The 22,873-nt window shown below is 43.5% G+C and overlaps 1 protein-coding gene across 1 annotated transcript in view; it reads left to right on the top strand.

Annotated features, from left to right (window-relative positions):
* The window catches only part of LOC149467497 (receptor-type tyrosine-protein phosphatase H-like), a 581,796-nt gene extending 559,130 nt beyond the window's left edge, over positions 1-22,666 (top strand). Inside the window, exon 22 of the mRNA XM_089671609.1 lies at positions 22,125-22,666. Coding sequence (XP_089527735.1) covers positions 22,125-22,268 — 144 coding nt within the window. The 3' untranslated portion in view covers positions 22,269-22,666. The remainder of the gene's footprint in view (positions 1-22,124) is intronic.
* Positions 22,667-22,873: the final 207 nt, after the last annotated feature.

Below are 22,873 nucleotides of genomic sequence, written 5' to 3' on the forward strand. Positions count from 1 at the left end.
GCAGGGATGACCGCAACCTGGAGAGGATTGTCAGGAAAAGGCCATTCAAAAGTGTTGGACTTTCATAAGCAGTGGACTGAGGCTGGAGTCAGTGCATCAAGAGCCACCACTCACCCTGGACATGGGCTTCAAATGTCGTATTCCTCTTGTCAAGCCGCTCCTGAACAACAAACAATGTCAGAAGTGTCTTACCTGGGCTAAAGAAAAACAGACCTGGCCTGTTGCTCAGTGGCTCAAAGTCCTCTTTTCTGATGAGAGCAACTTTTGCATCTCATTTGGAAACCAAGGACCCAGAGTATGGAGGAAGAATGGAGAGGCACACACTGCAAGATGCTTGAAGTCCAGTGTGAAGTTTCCACAGTCTGTGTTGATTTGGGGAGCCATGTCATCTGCTGGTGTTGGTCCACTGTGCTTCATTAAGTCCAGTGTCAATGCAGTCATCTACCAGATTTTGGAGCACTTCATGATATTACTGTGCTTGATTGGCCAGCAAACTCGCCTGACCTGAACCCCATAGAGAATCTATGGCACATTGCCAAGAGAAAGCCAAGAGAAAGATGAGAGACATGAGACCGAACAATGCAGAAGAGCTGAAGGCTGCTATTGAAGCATCCTGGTCTTCCATAACACCTCAGCAGTGCCACAGGCTGATAGCTTCCATGCCACGCCGCATTGAGGCAATAATTGCTGCAAAAGGGGCCCAAACCAAGTACTGAGTACATATGCTTATTCTTTTCAGAGGTCCGATATTGTTCTATGTACAATCCTTGTTTTATTGATTGCATGTAATATTCTAATTTTCTGAGATTGTGCTTTGGGATTTTCATGAACTGTAAGCCATAATCATCACAATTATGACAAATCACGGCTTGAACTATCTTGCTTTGCATGTAATGAGCCTATCTCATATATTAATTTCACCTTTTAAGTTGCATTATTGAAATAAATGCACTTTTGCACAATATTCTAATTTTTCGAGTTTCACCTGTACTTGTTTTTTGGTCTGAGGGTTAGGCCAGTCATGGATGGATTGGACTTTTGCGGGTTCCAGTTTCAGTTTCCCACCCCCTACTCAGTGGCCTAGGTACTGCACCTCAGCCATTTCAGCTGTCATTTGTCTGGTCTTACAGTCAACCCTGTTTCGCATATGCAGTCCAAGATGGTCCCCACATGCAATATGTGTTCCTCCCAGGTGTCACTAAAGATGGGTATGTTGTCTAAGTAGGCGCAAGCGAATCCCTGGCATCCCTCCAACAGTTGGTCTACGACTTGCTGAAAGGTGGTGGTTGCATTTTTCATCCCGAAGGGCATCACCAGGAATTCAAACAGTTCAAAAGGGGTAAAAGTGGAGCGTTCTATGCCCTCCCTGGTAAGGGCAATTTGCCAGTAGCCCTTACTGAGGTCCAGGGTGGTGATGTATTGGTCCAGTAGTTCGTCTATGCGCGGCATGGGGTAGGCGTCCCTAACAGTGTAGTCATTTAAACGCCTGTAGTCGGGTGCAAAATCAGGCATCAAGTGCGCCCATCCTTTTTAGTCACTAGCACCACTGGGGAAGCCCAGGGGCTGTGTGAGGGCCTGATAATACTCAGCTGGAGCATCTTGGTGAGCTCTGCTCGGATGGCCATTTTTATGGACTCGGTAGGGGGCCTGTTGGATAGGTTTTTGTCCGTGGGTCTCTACATGGTGAAGGGCTAGGTCAGTGTGTCCCGGGGCTGCCAAGAATGCGACAGCCTGGCCCTCTAGTATGGCCCGCATCTGACTTGTTTACTGGGAGCTTAGCCAGGCCCCAGCTGAAATTTGATCAAGAGAGTGGGTGGCTTTGGTGGCTTGCAGGAGGTCGGGCAGGGTTCCTTCATCGGCCTCACCTGTGGGTGTAGGGAAAATGGCCAGTATGGGGAAGGTCCTGTCATGGCACTCTTTAAGCATGTGTACAAGGAATGTGCGCTGCCACGGGTCACGATCGTCCAGGCTAATCACATAACTAGTCTCGTCAATTCTGTGGAGGATCTTATAGGGTCCCAGGTGTGCTGTAGTTTGTTCTGGGGGTGTGGGACTATCAGGGGAACTCCTGTTCGCGGGCCCTACAGTCATACCACATCTTCTGCTGTGTCTGAGCCGCTTTGAGGTGGCTGTGGGCTACAGCAGCAAGTCGGGTTAGCCGCTGTTGCAGTTCCAGGTACGACTGGAGTGCCAGTATCTTCAACCTTCCCTTTTCAGTGTTCCCGCAGTAAGGTCAGAGGGCCTTGGACTTTCCGCCTGTATAGGAGTTCAAAGGGGGAGAACCCAGTGGACTCCTTCTGCACTTCCCGGTATGCAAACAGAAGATGGGGGAGGAGTTTTTCCCAGTCTGCCTCACTGTCTACAAAGGATTTCAGCATGCTTTTTAGGGTCCCATTAAAGCGTTCACAGAGGCCGTTGGTCTGGGGGTGGTATGGTGTGGTCCGGATGGCCCTTAACCCACAGATGCACCACAGGGATTGTATTACATCTGAAATAAACTGCGTGTCTTGATCAGTTAGGATCTCACTGGGGAATCCCATGAGGAAAAAAATGGTGACAAGGGCTTCTGCTACCTTGGGTGCCGAAATGCTTCACAGGGTTACAGCCTCCGGGTAGCGGGTCGTGTCGCCCACTATAGTAAGGATATATTGTTTTCCTGACTTACTGGGGCGAGCCAGAGGGCCGATGATATCTACCGCCACCCTCTGAAAGGGCTCCTCGATGATGGGCAGAGGGCGAAGTGGAGCCCTGGGGCAGTCCCCCGGGCGCCCTTTCCTTTTACACGCATTACAGGTCCGACAGAAGTTAGCAACAGACTGGGAGATGCCTGGCCAGTAAAATGCTTGGGTCAGTCTTTTTTCTGTTCTCTGTTCTCTTCCCCAGGTGTCCAGCCAAGGAAATCTCGTGGAACAGTTGGGGAACTATTAGCTGTTTAGCTGTAGTCCAAGGCTGACTTGGGCGGCTCGAGTCCGTCACGTGGTACAGTAGTCCTTTCTCCCAAAGGAATTGCTCCCTGAACTCCCCTAATGGTCTGGCATCCACCTGGGCCCTAAATCTGCTCAGTTTGGGGTTCGAGTCCAGTTCCCCTTAAAATTTTCCCGGTCCTAGCTCAGAGTGGTATTTAGATCAGGGTTGGGAGCACTCACCAGATCCAGTGCAGGAATGGGTTCCAGTTGGGCTTTTTCAGCTGGTGGACCTCAACTGCCTTGGCTCCTGGCTATACCCCCGATGCAATGGCACCGCAGCTCCCCTAAAACGTTTCCATGTAGGACACCTGCGGGGAGCCCGCTCATTGCTCCAATCTGACAGCGCCTTTCCCTAAATCAAGTCTAATTGGACTGAAGCCCTTCGAATGTGCTGCCTGGTGCCACCTACTAGTTCAATGGAAAACCCAGGGTCTGGTTCGATGGCTTCCAGTTTTACCACACGGGGTCAGCGATGGTGAGGAAGGCCCCGGTGTCTTGGAATCCCGTGGTACTTTGCCCAGGGTAGGAAGAGACAAGTGGGTGAACACTGTAGACTCCCCAGGGTGTACTGACCTTTGTGGAGGTCACCCATTTGCGGGTGGTGGGGGAAGCGGCTCCTCCTCTGGTGGTAGTTCGATGTAGTTGACCGGGCAGGTGGGCAGCGGTTCCTGGGACAGCTGCACACATAACAGTCTGGTTGCACCCATAACACCGATGGTCCAGGGGAGACTCAGATGGTCAGGGGCGGTAGGAAGGCATTGGAGAGGGCCCTGGGGCTGGCACGATGGGCCACCGGAAAGGTGGCATGGGAAGGCCAAGGAGCGGTTGGGCGGGGCTCTGGGTTTTAGGTGGTTTGGTTACCAGTCTTTTCCAATGTGGCTTGATGGTGAGGACCTTGTCTGTCAGTGCAGCAGCCCGCTCAAGGCTGTCAGGGTTTCTTTCTCCTTCACCCACTCTCGCACATCTGCAGGGCATTGGGTATAGAACTGTTCTTTCAGAAAGGCCTGGATAACATGTTCAAGGGTGAGGGCCTGTTCCCCTTCTAGCCAGCACCAGCAGGATCGCGACATCTTGTGTTTAAACATTTTGAAGGATGGATCAGCATGACAAGAAAGGTCCCTTAAGTGGATCCGGTGGGTTTCCAGAGTTACAGCACAGTCTGTTTGACCCGAGTGTAATCTCGATTCCACTGGGCACCCATTGTCCGGTTTGTAGCAGCTGCACCTCCCTCCAGCAAGCTGACCAGGTGCCGCACCCAGTCTGCATGGGGTATAGCATTTGGCATAAATGTTCGAAGTCTTGGAAGAATCTCTCCACATTTCCTGCAGCTTCACTAAAGGGCTTAAAATCTTTACGAGTCACCCTGGGAGGGTCAGGCCCAAGGGCTTTTGGGCTGGGGAGGGAATCTCATCCATTGAGGCCTCCCAGGGTTTCCCTCTCATGGGCCCTCCGGATAGCCTTCCGTCTGTAGTCCAAAATGGCTCCGGGGCCCAGGATGGCCATCTCCTCCTCATACCAGGTGATCCAGGGGCTCCTGGGGCTTTGGTTGTCTGATGCAGGGTGTTCTGTCTCTGGTTGATGAGCATCCAAGCTGTCAGTCCCTCGAAGGCTGGCTTCCTCGATGGCGGTGACCAACTCCTCCTTGGATAGGCCCCTTCCAGTGAGGCCTAGTTCCCGGGCCCTCTCCTGCAAACTTGCCACGGTCCAGTTCCTGTATTCACTACTCCGGGCTAGGTCCAGTGTCAGGGGAATATTGCTCTCTATCATCTTCTTCCGCTTTCTGATCCCACCGCTGCCAACCAATTTGTGATGGAGGTGTAGTTGGGACAGAACACATGAGAGCAGTGGGACACACAAGGCTTTTATGGAGTGATTTTGAGGGCACACGATGAGTATAGAAGGTTCTGGCAAGACAAAAGTTAAGTCGGTAGTTACCACAGGGTGCGGCACATGACAAGAATCACCGAGTACTGGTAGGCAGCAAGAGGGTTAGTCCATAGTACCATCTGGGCCCGCAATAGGGAGGCAGGCAAGGATTTAGTCCGGGTTGGCACACAGGAGGGAGGCAGAGCTCTGGCAGGCAATGGGTTAAGTCCGGGTGGCATACAGCAGAGAGGCAGACTCTGGCAGGCCATGGGTTAATCTGGCTTGGCACACAGCAGAAAGGCAGACTCTGGCAGGCAATGGGATAAGTCTGGCTTGGCACACAGCAGAAAGGCAGACTCTTCAGCGCTTGGTCAAAGTGGAGGTGTGGGGTCCGTAGCAGGAGGCAGCTCCCTGGCGCCCAGCACATCACTGATGTGGGCTATATGTGGGCGCTGGGACATATAATTGGGAAAGGGAGGTGCAGGGATCCAGAGGGGGGGGGGAGAGAGAGAGAGGCAGCAGGGTGCTGACTGTGACAAGGGTATTATTAGGAATATAGCACAAAATGTTCCCTTGTGGCTAACAGAAGTCAGTGTTCAAAAAAGACTTGAAAAACTTAGTGATTCTGAAGGTTCATTTTTTGTTTTTTTAAAAGGACTTGAAAAACTTAGTGATTCTGAAGGTTCATTTTTTGTTTTTTTAAAATACCAAACATGTCTATACTTACCTGCTGTGTGCAGTGGTTTTGCACAGAGCAGCCCAGATCCTCCTCTTCTCAGGTCCCCCGCAGGCTTTCCTGGCTCTTCTTGTCTGTCGGGTGCCCCCACAGCAAGCAGCTTGCAATGGGGGCACCCGCTGATTCGTGTGCCCATTCACACACAGAGCCATGGCTTGGTCCCGCTCACTCTCTCCTCATTGGCTGACTGGCTGTGATTGACAGCAGCGGGAGCCAATGGCTCCCACTTGCTGTCTCAGCCGGTGAGGAGGCAGAGACCCGCGTCAGTGAATGTGTCATTCACATTGCTGGATCATGATGAGGCTCAGGTAAGTATTGCGGGGTCTGGGGGAGCTGCTGCACACAGAAGGTTTTTTACCTTCATGCATAGAAGTAGGTTGAAAAAACCTTTACAACCACTGTGAATAAATCATCAGGACAGATGGCTTACACCCGATTGTCCTCAAAGACCTTATCAAGGTTTTTGCTAGACCGTTATTTTTAATATTTAAGGACAACTTACTGACCAGAATGGTACCAGCTGATAAGCGAAAAGTTAAAGTGGTACCAATATACAAAAAAGGTCAAAAATACATACCTTGTAAATACTGACAATCATTCTAACATCAATCGTATGTAAACTACTCGTGGGGATGATAAGGGACTATAAGAATTTGCTGATGAAAATAGCATCATTAGCAGTAACCAGCATGTATTTATGAAGGATCATTCTTGCCAGACCAACTAGTGTAATGTGTGTAATATGTGCTGCTTTTACTAGGAGATATGGCAGTTTTTTCTCCCTGCTTTGCAAGGTGAAGAAACAGCCAGATCGCTGATCTTTGTACAGAGCCCTGTGTGTTTGTAAACACAGAGCTCTGTGCTGTGAGTGGCTACAGCCAATCCGCAGGTTTCAGCCATAAATCATTGGTTGGGACCTGCTGACAAAATCCCACTGTAGCCAATGGCAGCAGGGAGTAGCAGTGTAAGCGTGCATGCACATTCCTAACCCAGAACAAGCTGGATGATGTACATGTACAACATCCAGCCTGCTCATTCCACCCACCCACAGTAAATGTACTGTGGGCGGGCAGGAAGCAGTTAAAAGGAGACTCCTCCCCACAGTTTTAGTGTTTCATCCAACATGGCATAGCACTGCAGGAACTGTGCAGCAGATGCACTCTATCAGGTGTTATCCCTGGAAGTGTATAGAGATGATCCTCCTGTGCTACCTTCCTACCCCAAATGACCCCCCCAAAAAAATAAAGTGGCCTCAGACACCTAACTATTTCTAAAGAATAATAAGTGAAAAAAATGAATAGCATAAATTGCACATAAATGTGTCCCTTATCCAAATGTGAACATAACATATAAATACAAATGATTAGTGCAAAAATCAGGTGACAGTACTGGCTGCAAAAAATGGCTGTAAAGTGCTAGTGACACAAGTGAATAATTCAAACACTGATGTATAGAAAAGGTGACTCAGTCCCAAATAATCAATCCAAAAAATGATGAGCAACTCAATCCAAAAAGTGACTCAGTCCCAAAAAAATATATATGAATATAAATTAAATTAAAATAAAAAAACAGTCCCCAAAAATATTAATTTTCAAAAAACACAGTGAATCTTCAGTGCGTGCTGTGACACATCCCGTGGTGCAAACATATACGAAAAAATCCTCCACCAATTAGTGTGCGCGTTCACCTTCAAAATTCAACCCACAAGGGGTCACAAAGCATAGAAAGCCTTAAACGATAATTTTCTGGGAATCTGAATCTGTTTATTTTAAATTGTGATTGCTGGTGTAGGGAGAAGATCCCTGGCCTGCTGTCACAACAAGGGTTCAGGGGGTCTCAGAGCTGCGCATTTAGTATGAAAGGTGATGGAATAGCAGCTTCATATGGAATAGGATACCTAAATTTGATGCAGCTTTTTCCAGGTGTCTAAGAACACTGACATAGCCTTCACAATGGACATGTTGAAAATGCTATGGACAAAATGGATCCCCTGCTAAAAAGATTCTGTGAATTAACCTTGTCTAACCTCAAGCTGGCCCTGGCCACCACTTTTGTGGCCAGGAACCTGGAGTATTGGTTACAGGTAAAGGCTCACATTGAAATAGGAACTTCTAAAGAAGACATTTTGGATTACTCTCATATTTATATAAAAGCTGTTGGCTATATTGGTGCTGCTTCTCCAGAGTTCATTTGCATGTCATTTGCATGCCGGCTAGGTCTGCTGCATTGAATAATTCAGCTTGCCTTATGGATGAAGACTTGGCTAGATGACAGAGTTTCTTAGGTCAAATTGTGTAGAATCCCAATTTCAGACTGCTTTTCCAGTGAAGAAAAATAAAGCTCCTCAGGGTAGGCTTTTATTTGCCCTCCTTAGGATAGCAAATGGCAAAGCCAGAAGAAAGCATGGCCCTCTCAAAAACCCAAGGATAAAAGGGGAGTGATTTTCTTCTGAGAAGCCCTCAAAATTACAGTGACTGTTCCCCCTGTTGGAGGATTATTTAAAGCCTTCTATCCACAGTGGATTAACATCACTTTCAACTCTTTTATTCAGTGGGTAGACTAGAGTTTCTGTTGCTACTTAAATCTTGATTCTTCTTAAATCTTGAATCTAAAACCCCTGAATAGACCCATCCTGTACACGAAGTTCCATGTGTAGTTTCTCAGCCATGAATATGTTTTTACTGTACTGCTTCATGACATCCATAGACTTAAAGAATGCTTAGTAGGGATGATCCAAATGTACTAGGGTTTCGTTCGAGGCAGGTTTAGTGAACATTACAGAAGTTCAGGAACCAAATACGAACTCCATTGAATTATGCTTGCAGTATGACCTCCTTGCACTGCAAGGATTAACAGCTTATTAAATCTCAGGGTTAAGGAATATGAAGTAATACTTACCTTATTCCTTGTCCCAACATCCTTCTTATATGCTATGCAACCCATCTCCCAGAGGCTCTTTTTTCTAGCCAGCAGTCACATGCTGAAATCATCACGTACAGTATGGGACCAGTAGTCCCGAACTGCACATTATTATGGTGGGGACCCATCCAGACAAGAGTGCTGACAACGGGTAGTATGGGTAATGAGAAAGTATTACAGTGGTTTTCTCTACCACTCAAATTTAGAAGGGAATACTGTAACTATTACAATTTTATTTTATTGATAAAATGTTTTAACTCCAAAATTAGATCTGGTAATAGAGTATGTTTAAGAGAATGTTTACGCTGTCTATGGTCAGTTTGGGGAATGTTTGTATATCTTTATGCCTTCAATGACTTCCTTAGCAGAATCTGCTCAGGAAATATTTGATTTACAGGAATAGATTTTCCAGGCCACTATCTGTTGTACGCTACTGAACTAAGGAAGCAACTGTAGAATTTCTTTTCCTTTCCCCTGTTACTTAAGCACACACATATGTTCACTTAACGTGGAACTCCAGGTAGAAAACTTTTGGTCGGAAAGTTTGGAGAGAAAAGTTACTTCTGCTGCTTTTTGCTATATCTGGATCAGTTCTGTGTAGTTTAAAATTCACTTTAATTCATACCAGATAGTACAGTATCCACTTTACTTCTGTCCAGATGTGTTTCCAATACAGGGAAGCAGTACTGTTGTTTATCTGCCTTTCCTCTCCCCCATCCATTTACAGAAAGCCTTGTATTCTGTGAATCATTCCAGAACAATGGTCAGTGACAGCCACAGCTAAGACCATACTATCTTTTAAAAATGAAAGTGAATTTTTGACTGCAATCTGGATATAGCATAAACAGCAGCAGAGGTAACATTTTTTTTTTATAGATATGATCAAAATCTTTCTGCCTGAAGTCTCACTTTAACTTTAATACACATATCTGTAGAAAGATACTGGTGTGTATTGATGAGTTCTAATCAGAAGGATTTGGAGGAATTGCCACATGAGTTATTTAGCTCAATATCTTCTTTATTCAAAAATGTTCAAAGTACAAGATATAATATGATAAGCAAATGTATTGTTAAACAAGTAAATACTTTGTGTCAAATGTTCAGATCACAGTTGTATAGATAAGAAAACAAAGGGGAACTAGATATAAGAGAAGGGAAGTGTTACCAAGTCCTATAGAAGAAGGAGATTGAACAGGATGGAGGAGGAAGGTCTGTTTGGATAAAGATAAGAATTTTTGAGAAACATTCATAGAGAAAGAAAACAGCACTCCTTCAGTGTTACCTAGAACTCCATCTCCTCCTCTCAACTTCCTCTTTCTGTAGGGGTTTCCCAAGGCTCTGCCCTTGGACCCCTTCTCTTCTCTATACACACCTCTTATCTTGGTCAGTTAACCCCTTGACGCCGACATAACACAAATATGCGGCCTCACAGAACTGGGCTTTTTTCCGTGGGGCATCATAATTTCCATGGAGCAGGGCCCTCCTATCCCTCTTGTATTGAATTTTACTGTTGCTGAATTGTCTCCCGTTAGATTGTAAAGCGCTGAGCAAACTGTTGGCGCTATATAAATCCTGTATAATAATAATAATATTTGCGTACCTTTCTTTCTGGTGGGAGCACACCGCACAGCGCGCTCCCAGCACAAAGACCGGAGTGTCACTAAAAGCTCCGGGTCCCGTTCTAACGATTGGGACCCAGGGCTCCTGATTCCGGGTTACATGATCGCTGTGATAGCTTCTGATTGTCTATCACAGTGATCAGTCACTGCACAGCCCAGCCCCCTTGTGGTTTTTTTTCTCTCTATGAATGGAGGAGAGAGATACATTGTATCTCTCTAACTCCTGACATTGAGGGGAAAAAAATGTTTGTAAAGAAAAAAAAGAAAAACAGAAATAAAGAAAAAATACCTAGATCAAGGTTTGATCTAGTTCAGTGCCAGGGTAAGTGTTTGGGTCAAAGGTCAAGGTCAAAAAGTCAGGGTCAAAGGTCAGGATTTAAAAAAAAATTGGTATCAGTGTCAGTTAGTGTCAGTGTCAATGTCAGTGAGTTTTAGGTAAAAACAAAAACAAAACAAAATGTGCACTATTGTTTCTGGGCTGTACTACGGGTACAAACAACAGATAACATACACATATATGGTATCGCTATGATTGAGGAGAGCTGGAAAATTTATTTTGGGTTGTTCTTTGGTGGTAGGTTATGGTAGTAACAAGAAACACACAGCTAAATTTCAAAAAATTATTATTTTTTACTATTTTGGGCCAGTTTTCCTTTGATAATAAAAAAAAATAATCAGGAGATATCCTTTAACATTTACCACCAATGAAAGCCCAATTTGTCCTGAAAAAAAAAAAGGTATAATTCACCTGGATGTACAAAGTAGTTGTGATGATATGTATGGTTTTACATGTCAATGTTCCAAATTTGTGCTTAGGCATTTAGATTTGTTTTATCCTTAGACGTGAAGGGGTCAATAACCTCTCAAGGCTTTCAATAACATTTGTATGCTGATGACACCCAGATCTATCTTTCTATTCCTCAACTCACTCCTTCATTCTCCTCTCACATTACTGACATACTAACTGACATATCAGCAAGGATGTCACACCACTTCCTCAAACTAAATATTTCTAAATGATAATATTGTAATATTTGCTCCTGGCTGTGCCATACTCCCTGTCTTTTCCATCAAGATCAATAATACAACTATCACTCCCTTCCTTCATGTCAGGGTATTAGCTGTAATTGTAAACTCCAACCTCTCATTTCAGCCCCAAATCCAATCACTGTCAAAAGCTTGTAGACAGCACGACTGTAACGTCTCTAAAATATACCCCTTTTTAACCAATGAAACCACTAAGCTACTCATTCCCTCCATTGTTATCTCTCTCTTTGGCTATTGCAACTTACTTCTCTTAGGCCTACCACTATCTTCCCTTCAGTCTATCATGTGTAGCACTACCCCCTGAGGGCCGCTGAGTTGTTTTCGGGTTCTCTGTCTTCTTCTGAGTGGGCTTTGGAAGCCCGGCCCCTGCTGACACTATCTTAGACCTTTGGTCAGAAGAACCATCTGGTTGTTGCCATAAAGTAGACTCACACTCAGGTTAGAGTGAACTGACACTTTGATTATATTGACATCAAATTGTAATCACAGTAAAATGACAAGAAAATATGTGCATGAAATGACAGCTAACACTCCTAATGAACTCAGATAAGGGTTGCAATACAGCGCACTCAAATCAATTTTAGATGTCTTGCAATTCAGAATTCAAATGATGACCCCAGATGTTTTTTCCCAAGTGAGCAGAATGGGAACAATTAAGTTGGCAGGCTAATGTGGGTTACCACAATGGACTTTCAGGTACCGGTGGCTGGTGATGATTAGATGATTAACTAGATGAGTGGAAGCAACTGGGAATTAACTTAATGAGTCAATGTCCCTTTAGACTGTAGTGTCCAGTATTCTGTGTGCTTTATGGGGCCCTAGTTGGTAGACATGAGAATTTAAATCTCTCTATTGATTTAAATGTAGGAGTTCTTCAAAAGAGGGTGAGCACAAAGAAAGGGAAGCTGCTCCTTTGAGTGATTCTGTGCTGAAGCACACCCTGGGTGAAAATATAAAATTAGGCTGATATTGAGGAAGGGGTCAGAAAATTATAGTAATAGGGAAGTTCCTTGGTAAATAGTAGAAACTGAAGCACTAACGCAGCTTGACCCACAGGGTGCAGATATTGCAGCAGGTTATTGTCATTTAATATGTTGAAAGTGTGTAGTGATCAGTAGGCCACAGCAATCTAGGCCATAGCATGTGTAACTTGTGAGGAAAAGGATGCTAACCTGAGAAAAGCGTAACTGAGTTTAGCAACGTCCACTGTAACTTAGGTAATTTTGAGTATGGAGCTCTCTCACCCAATCCATGACTGTGGTCAGGCAGCGGATAGTCTCTCACAGATGGGGGCCCCCGTGTTCTCTGGATTCCTTTTGACATGAATCAATACAGATGACAGCACTCCAGTCTGCCTGTTTGTGAGGTTTCCCATCCAGCTTGCCAGCGGTCAGCAACTCTTCCTCACTCCTTCACTCTCTGCAATTCTGGCCCAGCCCAGACCTCCAGAATCCCGCACAGCTTTCCTCTTGCACACCTTCCCTCTCCAGCTCTCGCAGTGAACTTCCCCCCCAGGTTCCTGGGCTTCTGTATTTATCTGCCCCCATACTTGGCCAGCTCCACTGGGAAATGTAGTTCATCAGCTCTACAGTAAACAGTGAAGTCCTGAGATCAGCCTACAAGTCCCATAAAGCTTTTCTTTGTCCGAGTCTGTAAAAAATGGGCTGCAGAATGCTGCCATTTTGTATCCATTTAACATCCTACAACCGGTATTTCTGCAGGGTGTTACACATGAATGCTTCTGCCAGACTGATCTACCTTACCAAATGTTCTCATTGTTCACCACATGTCTATGCCAGTCCCTCCACTGCCATCCGATTGCCCAATAAATTAAATTCTAAATACTAACAACATACACATCCATTCACAACTCTGCACCCAGCTACATCACCAGTCTTGTCTTAAAATCACTTATCAGGTCAAAGCAACCATTTATTAAATAACAATAATATACAACTTTAAACTGAACTTTTAATTCTTCCATTGGCTCATCCTTCACTGTTGTTACCTTTTGTATCACTTACCCCACCCAATTAGATTGTAAGATCTTATGAGCAGGGCCCTCCTAACCCTATTGTATTGTAATTGTACTGTCTCCTTTTATATTGTATTGACACTAATCTGTATAATAATAAATATAAAACATATTGTAACCAGTATGGTATTTTGTAAACATAGGATTCAATTCGCATAACTATGTTAGCAAACTCACTGTGATGTAAGGGTAGGAAAAGCTTCAGATTCCTTGTGGGCTCCTTAACATGTCCAAAGTGAATGAGTCTTTTCAGGGTCAACACTCTCTTCAGCCACTATTGTCTCCATTGCCATGATGTCATTAAGGATCTAGGTCCACTCTACAGTACATAGTTTGTTTAAAGCTGTTTATATTGTAGATATTAAATAGGCACAAAACAAGGCAGTAATATCGATGGTGCTACATATTATTAATAATATTATTATTATTCAGGATTTACATAGTGCCAACAGTTTGTGCAGCACTTTACAAAGTGAGGGCAGACAGTACAGTTACAATACAATTCAATAGGAATCAGAGGGCCCTAATTGTTAGAGCTTACAAACTAAAAGAGAGGGTCAAGTGATACAAAAGGTAATGACTGTGAGGGAAGAGCTGATGGAGAAAATAAAAAATATTTTTTATAGGTAAAGCTGGGATAGGCTTCTCTAAAGATATGGGTTTTCAGGGATAGCCTAAGAGGTGATAAGGTAGCTTAGAAAGCAGGTCTTGGGAGAAGTGAAGAGAACAATTTGGTTGGTATTTTGAGACATGGTTAGTGATGTAGCTGGGGGCAGAGTTGTGGATTGCTTTATAAGTTGTATTTTGAATTTTATTCGTTGGTTGAGTGGATATCGGTGGTGGGATCGGCAGAGGGGTAGGAGACACTGAACGGTTGGTACGGTGGATGAGTCTTGCAGCAGCATTCATAGTGGATTGAAGGGGGAATAGCCTGTTTAATGGTAAGCCAATGAGGTAGGAGTTGTAAAAGTTGAGGGGAGGGATGCCAAGGAAATAAAAGGGGCATATTTTGGAGATGTTGCAGAGGATGTGGCAGCAAGATTTGGACAGTGATTGGATGTGGGGCTGAAAGGAAACTTAAGATTTCAGGATTACACCTAACATCCTGGCATATTGGGGACAGACCGATAGTTCAGATTGATAAGCATCAATGCCTTCAATCTCGACTGAGAAGTCGGGGGAAGGGGTATGTGGGGCAGGAAATACAGTATTATGAGCTCAGTTTTGGATAAATTAAGTTTGAGAAAGTGATGCGACATCCATATTGATATTTCTGTTAATAAATTAGTGATGCATGACGATATTGATGGGGTGAGCGGAGGGGTAGAAAGATAGATCTGGGTGTCATTGACATTTTATTAGAAGCCATGGGAGGCTATAGGCTCACATATGGAGGATAAGAGAAGTCCAATGACAGAGCCTTGGGGGACCCTGACACTAAAATAAAAAATCCAGACTGCTGGGGATCCTGAAGGTTATTTTCAGTGAGATGGTAGCTCAGGCAGTTGTAGACTAAGTGTTCAAGGAGTTTGGAGGTAAAAGGAAGCAAGGATATTGGGCTGTTAAGATTGGAGGGGTCCAGCAAGGGCTTTTTAACCATTTGATGCCTCAGCTGCAGGCATCATCCTGGTATTGTTTTTTTAAAGCCAGCGGAGCACTTTTTTGTAAAAGCAATCCTAGAAGCTAAATAGCTGTGGCGAGAGAGGGTACCCCCTTCCAGCTGCCTTCTGCCACCTTCCCGGGCTCTCTTGTACTTTTAGGGAACCAGGAACTGCAGGCAGCGCTTCCACCAGCTGACCAGAGAGCTGATCAGGGACTGGAATGGGCCAGATCATCTTTGAAGTCTAAGAAACCGGAAGCGACAAGTATTTTGTCACTTCTAGTTTATCCAGTTGCAAACAAACCATTACTGGTTTGAAATAAAACACTGGATCATACTGATCTTGGTTTGATCCAAAAAATTTTAATGGCAGGGGAATAAAGAGTACCTGTCACTGCCCATGATATCACAAGTGATGTTGTTTATTCCTTGTAACAGCAATAAAGTTGATCAAAAAAATTAAAAGGCACAGTGTAAAAATACAAAAATTAAATTAATAAAATAACAAATTTAACCACTTTCCTACTGGGCACTTTTACCCCCTTCCTGCCCAGTCCAATTTTCAGCTTTCAACTCTGTCGCACTTTGAATGACAATTGTGACAATTTTTATAATTTTTTTGAGACAGAGCTTTCTTTTGGTAGTATTTCATAACTACTGTGTTTTTATTTATTGCTATAAAAGACTGAACAAGTTTTTTTCTCAGCTTTTGTTATGAAATTTTGTAAATAAGTAATTTTTCTCCTTCATGGATGTGTGCTAATGAGGCTGCACTGATGGGCACTGATGGGCAGCACTGTTGAGGAGGCACTGGTAGGTGGCACTGATGGGCATTGACAGACATAACTGATGGGCACTGAAAGGCAGCACTCATATAGCACTGATAAGCAGCACTGATTGGAACTGTTAGGCGGAACTAATGGGCACTGATAGGTGGTACTGATGAGCACTAATAGGCGGCACTAACTGGCACTGATAGGCAGCTATGATGGGCACTGATATGTGACATTGATGTGCACTGGTAGGCACTGATACATGGTAATGATGTGCACTGATGGGCACTGGTATGTGACATTGATGGGCACTGACAGATGCCATTGATGGGCACTGACAGGTGGCACTGATGGGGCTACACTGATCATCAGTGACTTGATGATCAGTGTAGATGTCCCCTCTGAGGAATGCCGCATGAGGAGAGGACTGCCAATAACTGGCATTTCCTTGTTTACATGCAATCAGCTGTGATTGGACACAGCTGATCACATGATAGAGCCTGTGTCATCAGCTCTTTACTGTGATCGGTGATCCACTGTGTCCCAGGGACACAGCGCACCACCGATCGCCATGCCGTGCGACCCCGGGGGCACGCATGTGCAGTTGGAGTGAGAGGACGTCATATGATGTCCTCCCAGAACAAGAGAGCCACCTCTCATTTCCTTATATGGTGGGCAGGAGGCTGTTAACCATTTCAATACCGTGCAATTTTACACCTTCCTGCCCAGGCCATTTTTCAGGTTTCAGCGCTCTCACACTTTGAATGACAATTGCGCGGTCATACAACACTGTACCCAAACTAAAATTTTATCATTTTCTTCACACAACTAGAGCTTTCTTTTGGTGGTATTTAATCACCGCTGGGGTTTTTATTTTTTGCTAAATTAACAAAAAAAGACCAAAAATTTTGAAAAAAACCCACATTTTTCTTTGTTTCTGTTATAAAAGTTTACAAATAAATAATTGTTCTTCATAAATTTAGGCCGAGATGTATTCTGCTACATGTCTTTGGTGAAAATAACCCAAATTAGGATGTATTTTTTAGTTTGTAGGAAAGTTATAGAGTTCACAAACTATGGTATAGATCTGAATATTGATCAATCCTGAAGTACTGACAGCCAATCTAATTTCTTGAGGTCCAAGAATGTCAGAACAGTACAGATATCCCACAAATGACCCCTTTTTGCAGAGTAGACAGTCCGACGTACTTCATAAGAGGCATGGCGAGTTTTTTGAAGTTGTATTTTTATGTTATAATTTTTCGGAAAATGAAAAAATTAAAAAAATTATTTTCACTATTTTTTTTTTTTACATACTGTCACCAGTGCAGTACAGCGTCATCATATAACTGGCATGGCGGTTAACAGGGACACTGACTGGTGACAGTATGAAAAAAAAAAAAATATATATTTTTTTAATTTTTTTTATTTTTTTATTATATTTAATTTTTTATTACATTTTTTTAAATTTTTTTTAAGATTTTTTTTTCATATTTTACTATGACCAAAGTAGTACAATGTTACCATAGTAACACTGTACTACTTTGGGGAAGTGATCAGTATTTTTTTTTTTTACACAATTTGCTTATAGCAAAGAATTACTTTGCTATAAGCAAGCATTTACCTGAATGAAATCGATTCATTCAGCTTTTCTTTTTTTTTTTTTTGTGCTTAGCTGTGATTTGGTCACAGCTAATCACATGACATGTGCATGTGATTAGCTGTGACCATTCACAGCTAGGCACTAGTATACAACTGTCATGTGACCTGCTGTGATTGGTCACAGCAGGTCACATGGTACCAGCAACGGGAGCCGGTACTCGGATCTGTCATCGGCCGTGTCCGAGGTGCACGGCCCGTGACAGATCCCGCTGCTGCGGCGCTCTGCATTACCGCAAACGGCGCATGTGCGGGAGCACACCAAATGGCGTGCACCCGGAATGAAGAGGCACATCTGAAGCCGCCAAACGGCCATTGGCTGGGCGGCTAATGGTTAAAGAACCCTGAGCTTCCCTGCTCGCATGCAAAGGCAAACACACGCATTGTTCCCACGTTGGTATGTATACAGCAATTGTAGGACACATGTAGCTATCACCGCAAATGTCAGACTGAGAGCAATAATTATAGCACCAGACCTCCTGTGTAAAACTAAAGTGGTAACCTGTAAAGACTTTTGAAGTGTTGCCTACAGATAATATAATATACAGTTTGTTGCTGTTCCACGGGCATGCACAATTTTAAAGCGTGACGTGTTTAATGTCTATTTACTCGGCGTAACATCATGTTTTATATTTCACCAAACAATTGGGTGTTGTGTTTTTGTGCAATCAAATTCATTAAAGTGTATTTTTTCCAAAACAATTGTGTTTGAAAAACTGCTGCACAAATACCATGTGACATGAAAAACTGCAACACCCGCCATTTTATTCTCCAGGGCCTCTGTATAAAAGAATATATATATATACACACTGTATTGCCAAAAATATTGGGACACCTGCATTTCTACGCACTTGAACTTTAATGGCATCCGAGTCTTAGTCCGTTGGGTTCAATATTGAGTTGGCCAACCCTTTGCAGCTATAACAGCTCCAACTATTCTGGCAATGCTGTCCACAAGGTTTAGGAGTGTGTCTGTGGGAATGTTTGACCATTCTTCTAGAAGCAGATTTGTGAGGTCAGGCACTGATGTTGGACAAGAAAGCCTTGCTCACAATCTCCGCTCTAATTCATCCCAAAGGTGTTCTATTGGCTTGAGGTCAGGACTCTGTGCAGGCCAGTTCAGTTCCTCCACCCCAAACTCTCTCATCCATGTCTTTATGGACCTTGCTTTGTGCACTGGTCATGTTGTAAAAAGAAGGGGTTATCCCCAAACTGTTCCCACAAAGTTGGGAGCATGAAATTGTCCAAAACGTTACACTTGGCACAGTGCAGTCAGGCAAGTACCATACTCCTGGAAACTGCCAAATCCAGACATGTGCATTGGATTGCCAGACAAAGAAGTGTGATTCATCACTGCAGAGAACACGTCTTCACTGCTCTAGAATCCAGTGGTGGCATGCTTTACACTACTGCATCCGACGCTCTGCATTACACTTTATAATGTTAGGCTCGGATGCAGCTGCTCGGCCGCAGCTGCTCGGCCATGGAAACCCATTCCATGAGGCTGTCTATGCACTGTTGTGCTAATCTGAAGGCCACATGAATTTTGGAGGTCCAGCGCACTGTGCATTTCAGCATGCGCTGATCCCACTCTGTCCCACTTCGAAATCTCCGGGCCCCAGGTCCCAAAACGGACTTTACAAACCAACGAGGAAACTGAAAAACCAGTTTCCTCTGCATTAAGCAAACTGCCTACCTGTTTAGTTGAAAATCCTGAGTTATAACCTTGACCCTGGCAGTATACCGCAGTGCCACAATATATATATGATTTTTACATGTAAACAAAAGGCCTGGTCTTCAAGAGGTTAAGTATGGGAGTGACCAGTAGAGAGCCAGTAGTAATAGGACAAAGAAGAGCACTAAAAGCAAAAAAGAGTTGATGTGGACTGCGTGAGACGGCATTAATGAACGTGATAAAGTAGGTTTGTTTGGCAGTGTGGAGGCAGGAATTGTATTTTTGGAGGGCAGATCTATACTGGGTGAAGTCTTACACCACAGATGTTCAAGAGTAAAGCTATGTTTTTGAGCTTTCTGGTGTTGACAATTCTTACCAAGGTTGGAGTGGTCTGGGCCTGATTCTGTGTGTGGTGAAGGGAGCAAGTGTGCCAAGGGAGGATGACAGTGAACTGTTGTAGACACAAGTGGCTAGATTGGGGCAGGACAGGGATGAGGTTTTGTCATAGAAGTAGTCTGTTGCAGAATAGAGAAGATTAGGATTAACATGGCAAAGGTTTCTACGGTAACTATTAGGTAGTTGGAGGAAATGGAGGTGAAAGATAGGGAGAGAGTGAAGCTGAGAAGGTAGTGATCAGACAGGAGAAAAAGATTGTTGAAGAGGTTGCAAGGAGTGCATAGGTAGGAGAATACAAGGTCAAGAGAGTTGCCATAAGAGTTAGCAGAAGATTCCAAAGAGCACAAAAGAAGGGGGGACTGGTTCTGAGAAGAAGAGGGATAGAAGTTAGATTGTGTGGATTGCTGCTGCTGTCAGAGGATAAACTTGACTTGTTGGTCAAGTTAAATGATGGAGGCCCAGGGTTTGTGGACATATGTCCAGAAGTTAGCAGAAGGATGAGATAGGTAATATTGGAGTAATATATTCATGAAGGGATATGCACCGGTGTCCTGGCAGTTTTGTTAGCATGTGGGATAAGAATTAGAAAGAGTTAATGAGTGCAGTAATAGGGAGAGGATGGGAATGAGGGTGATATACAATATATATAAGCTGTGGAGTGGAGAAGAGAGGTGAAGAAAAGAGAGTTTAAGGAGAGAGGACACAGCAGTCAGAAGGAGAGACAGACAGCGCAAGTTACAGTGGAGAGATTAGGAAGCAGACTGGGTAAGGGATGATATGTGGCAGATCATAAGGTATCTGAGGTAGAAAAGATAATGTTTATCAGCAAGGCACTTTTCCAGAAGTGTCATATACCTACAGACTGCAGAGGAGCACTTCCTTTTGAATTCACACCTCAATCCCCAAAAGTCCAGCTGCCAATGGGAGACTGCTTCAAAAAGCTGACAGAAGAGACACCCTGTACTGAGAAACCTATTATTTCCATACCTCTCCCTGATGCTGCTCCTATTATCTCACTAATTAGCGGGGCTCTGTCCTTAACACTCACCCAAGCTGTGGTCACACCAAATGATGCAGAATCTTCTATTTAAGCAGTTCTTAGTCAAGGTGACCATCTAATAGGGGATGCTGACCTCCAGAAGAAGCCAATAACAGAGGGCAGAATAGTCCTCTATGGTCCCCTTCCGTCCTAAAGGTATAGCACTTTGCAAACCTTTAGCTCATCGAACATACTGCAGTCTAACACATGTCTACATGAATGCACTGTTGCCTACCATCCACTGTATCTAGGTGCATTTAGAATATTAACAAAAAACTAGTATAAAGGTGGAATTATCTTTTTAAAAAAATCTGTTGATCTTCTTGAAATTGGGCAGTTTTTTTACCCCTTGACGCCGACCGTACACAAATATGTGGCCTCTTGGTGGCTGGGCCTTTACACCAAGTGGCCATATATTTGCATACCATTTGAAAACACATATGTGTTGAGAGCGTGCGCCCTGCATGCTCCCAGCAAATATTTTGGTGTCTCACGGAAAGGTCCCAATCTCCCCTTGCAATCGGGACCTTTTTTTGAGCATGTGACCGCCATGACAGCAAATCACGGTGGTCCCATGACCCTAAAACCCCACCTCCCGGCGTTTGAAACCCCTTAACCTCCCTAGCGGTCTGATTATGTCCATATTTCTGTGCTCTAAAAGGTACATTTTTTGCATGGAAATATATATTTTTTTTATTGTAGGCCTGTAATTTTTAGGAATAACTCACTGAAATCTGTCCGAACAAGAGTCTAGTAAACATCCCGGGTAGGATAAAACTTGAAACAGGAAATCATAAATTATAATTTAATACATAATCATAAAAAATAATAATATAATAATAATAAATTTAATTCAATAATATAATCAAACCAAAAACACTGAAATTTGTGATATATACCGCCAAGTTTGCACGTCACTGAGCAAAGTCACAAAATCGTTATCACTGTCTGATGACGAATTTCTCCACGAATCATTATCATTCAATTCTGCAAGTAGTTCTGATTTACTATTGCTGTATTCTAGCTGGTCTAAAACCGCTTTTGACCTAAAGGGACGCTTTTTGGACGCCATGAACGTTTCTCAGTTTCCAGGCAGAAAGAACAGTAAAAATGTAGGCAGGGCACAGGACAAAGCACTAGGGACAAAATGTATGTGAAATGGTTTGATACAGTAATGTTATACTATGTGATTTTAGTGACTTTAGTGTCACTTTTTGTCATTTTCAAATTTCCTGCCGTTCCATCCCCCGTACGTCCCGACGCTCGCAGGGGACGGAATCCAGATGACAGATGCCAGCATCCACCGGATTACATTGCCGGGGACACTGCAGGAGGGACATCGCAGGAGCGCAGGACAAGGTAAGTGATCGAGGGATCGTGGAGCAGCGCCGCATGGTAAGCCCGAGTGTAGCTCGGGTTTACCGCTTGTGGTACTGAAACTTTACCCCGAGCTACACTCGGAAATACTGCCAGGGAGGTTAAAGGGATGGGAGGGGCCGGCGTGAAGAGGCTAACTAAAATGAATATTGTGTAATATTACTAGTCACTAAATATAAAAATACTTTTACATACCTTAGAATTGTTAGCACACAGACATAGTACACAGGGAATAAAAATTCAGTCACTAGTTGCTCCAATAGAGGATCAAACAGGCATTTGGAAGGAGACAAAAAATGTTACTACTGTTTGTGAAAAGGGATATTTTAGAGGTATTTTTAAGTAAGTAACATGCATTTTAGTATATTATTTACAGATATTTATGTATCTTCACTAAGATTTTTTATCTGTTTATAGGAACAATATATATTCCTCAACAAGTGTATGCTGGACCTAATTGAGCAACCTTTAGAAGAAAATATTTATGAAAATCAGGTTCCCATAGATCTGATCTATGAAAATGCAATAGTAGTCCGAAATTTCCAAAGAGAAAATGCTTAGCTGTAAAGCATTGACGATCTTGGCACTGGAGCTGATGAGAGCAATATGGACATAGCAAGGATATAACCTTCTTGTGAGCTTTCAAAGGATGTTCATAAGTGTCTTAAGAACTTTTTTCTACATTGTCTACGGTCTGAATCAAGTCTTATGCACTATATCCCAAGTGAAGTGTTAACCACCGAACCAATTTCAGGTCCTTTTATTGCAGGCTGCTTTTTTCACTTCCTTGAACCAGAGCACAGGAGGGTTGGAAACTTTTGATCTGGGAGGCAAACAAAACCAACTGGTAGGGACAATTTATTTGTGGCCAGAAGTGCACCACATCAAGTGTGCCATAATGCCATAAGAATTGGTAGTTTTTTTTTTTACAGAAACAGATTTTTTGTAACACTTTTTTACATATACAGTCATGGCCGAAATTGTTGGCACCCTTGATATTTCTCCAGGAAATCATGTATTTCTCACGAAACGTATTGCATTAACACATGTTTTGCTATACACATGTTTATTCCCTTTGTGTGTATTGGGACAAAACAAAAAAAGGGAGGAAAGAAAGCAAATTCGACATAATGTCACACAAACCTCCAAAAATGGGCTGGACAAAA

Source organism: Staurois parvus, unplaced genomic scaffold, assembly GCF_062004578.1.
Source record: "Staurois parvus isolate SC_StPar_1 unplaced genomic scaffold, SC_StPar_1.0 ptg000108l, whole genome shotgun sequence".
Taxonomy (NCBI): Eukaryota; Metazoa; Chordata; class Amphibia; order Anura; family Ranidae; genus Staurois; species Staurois parvus.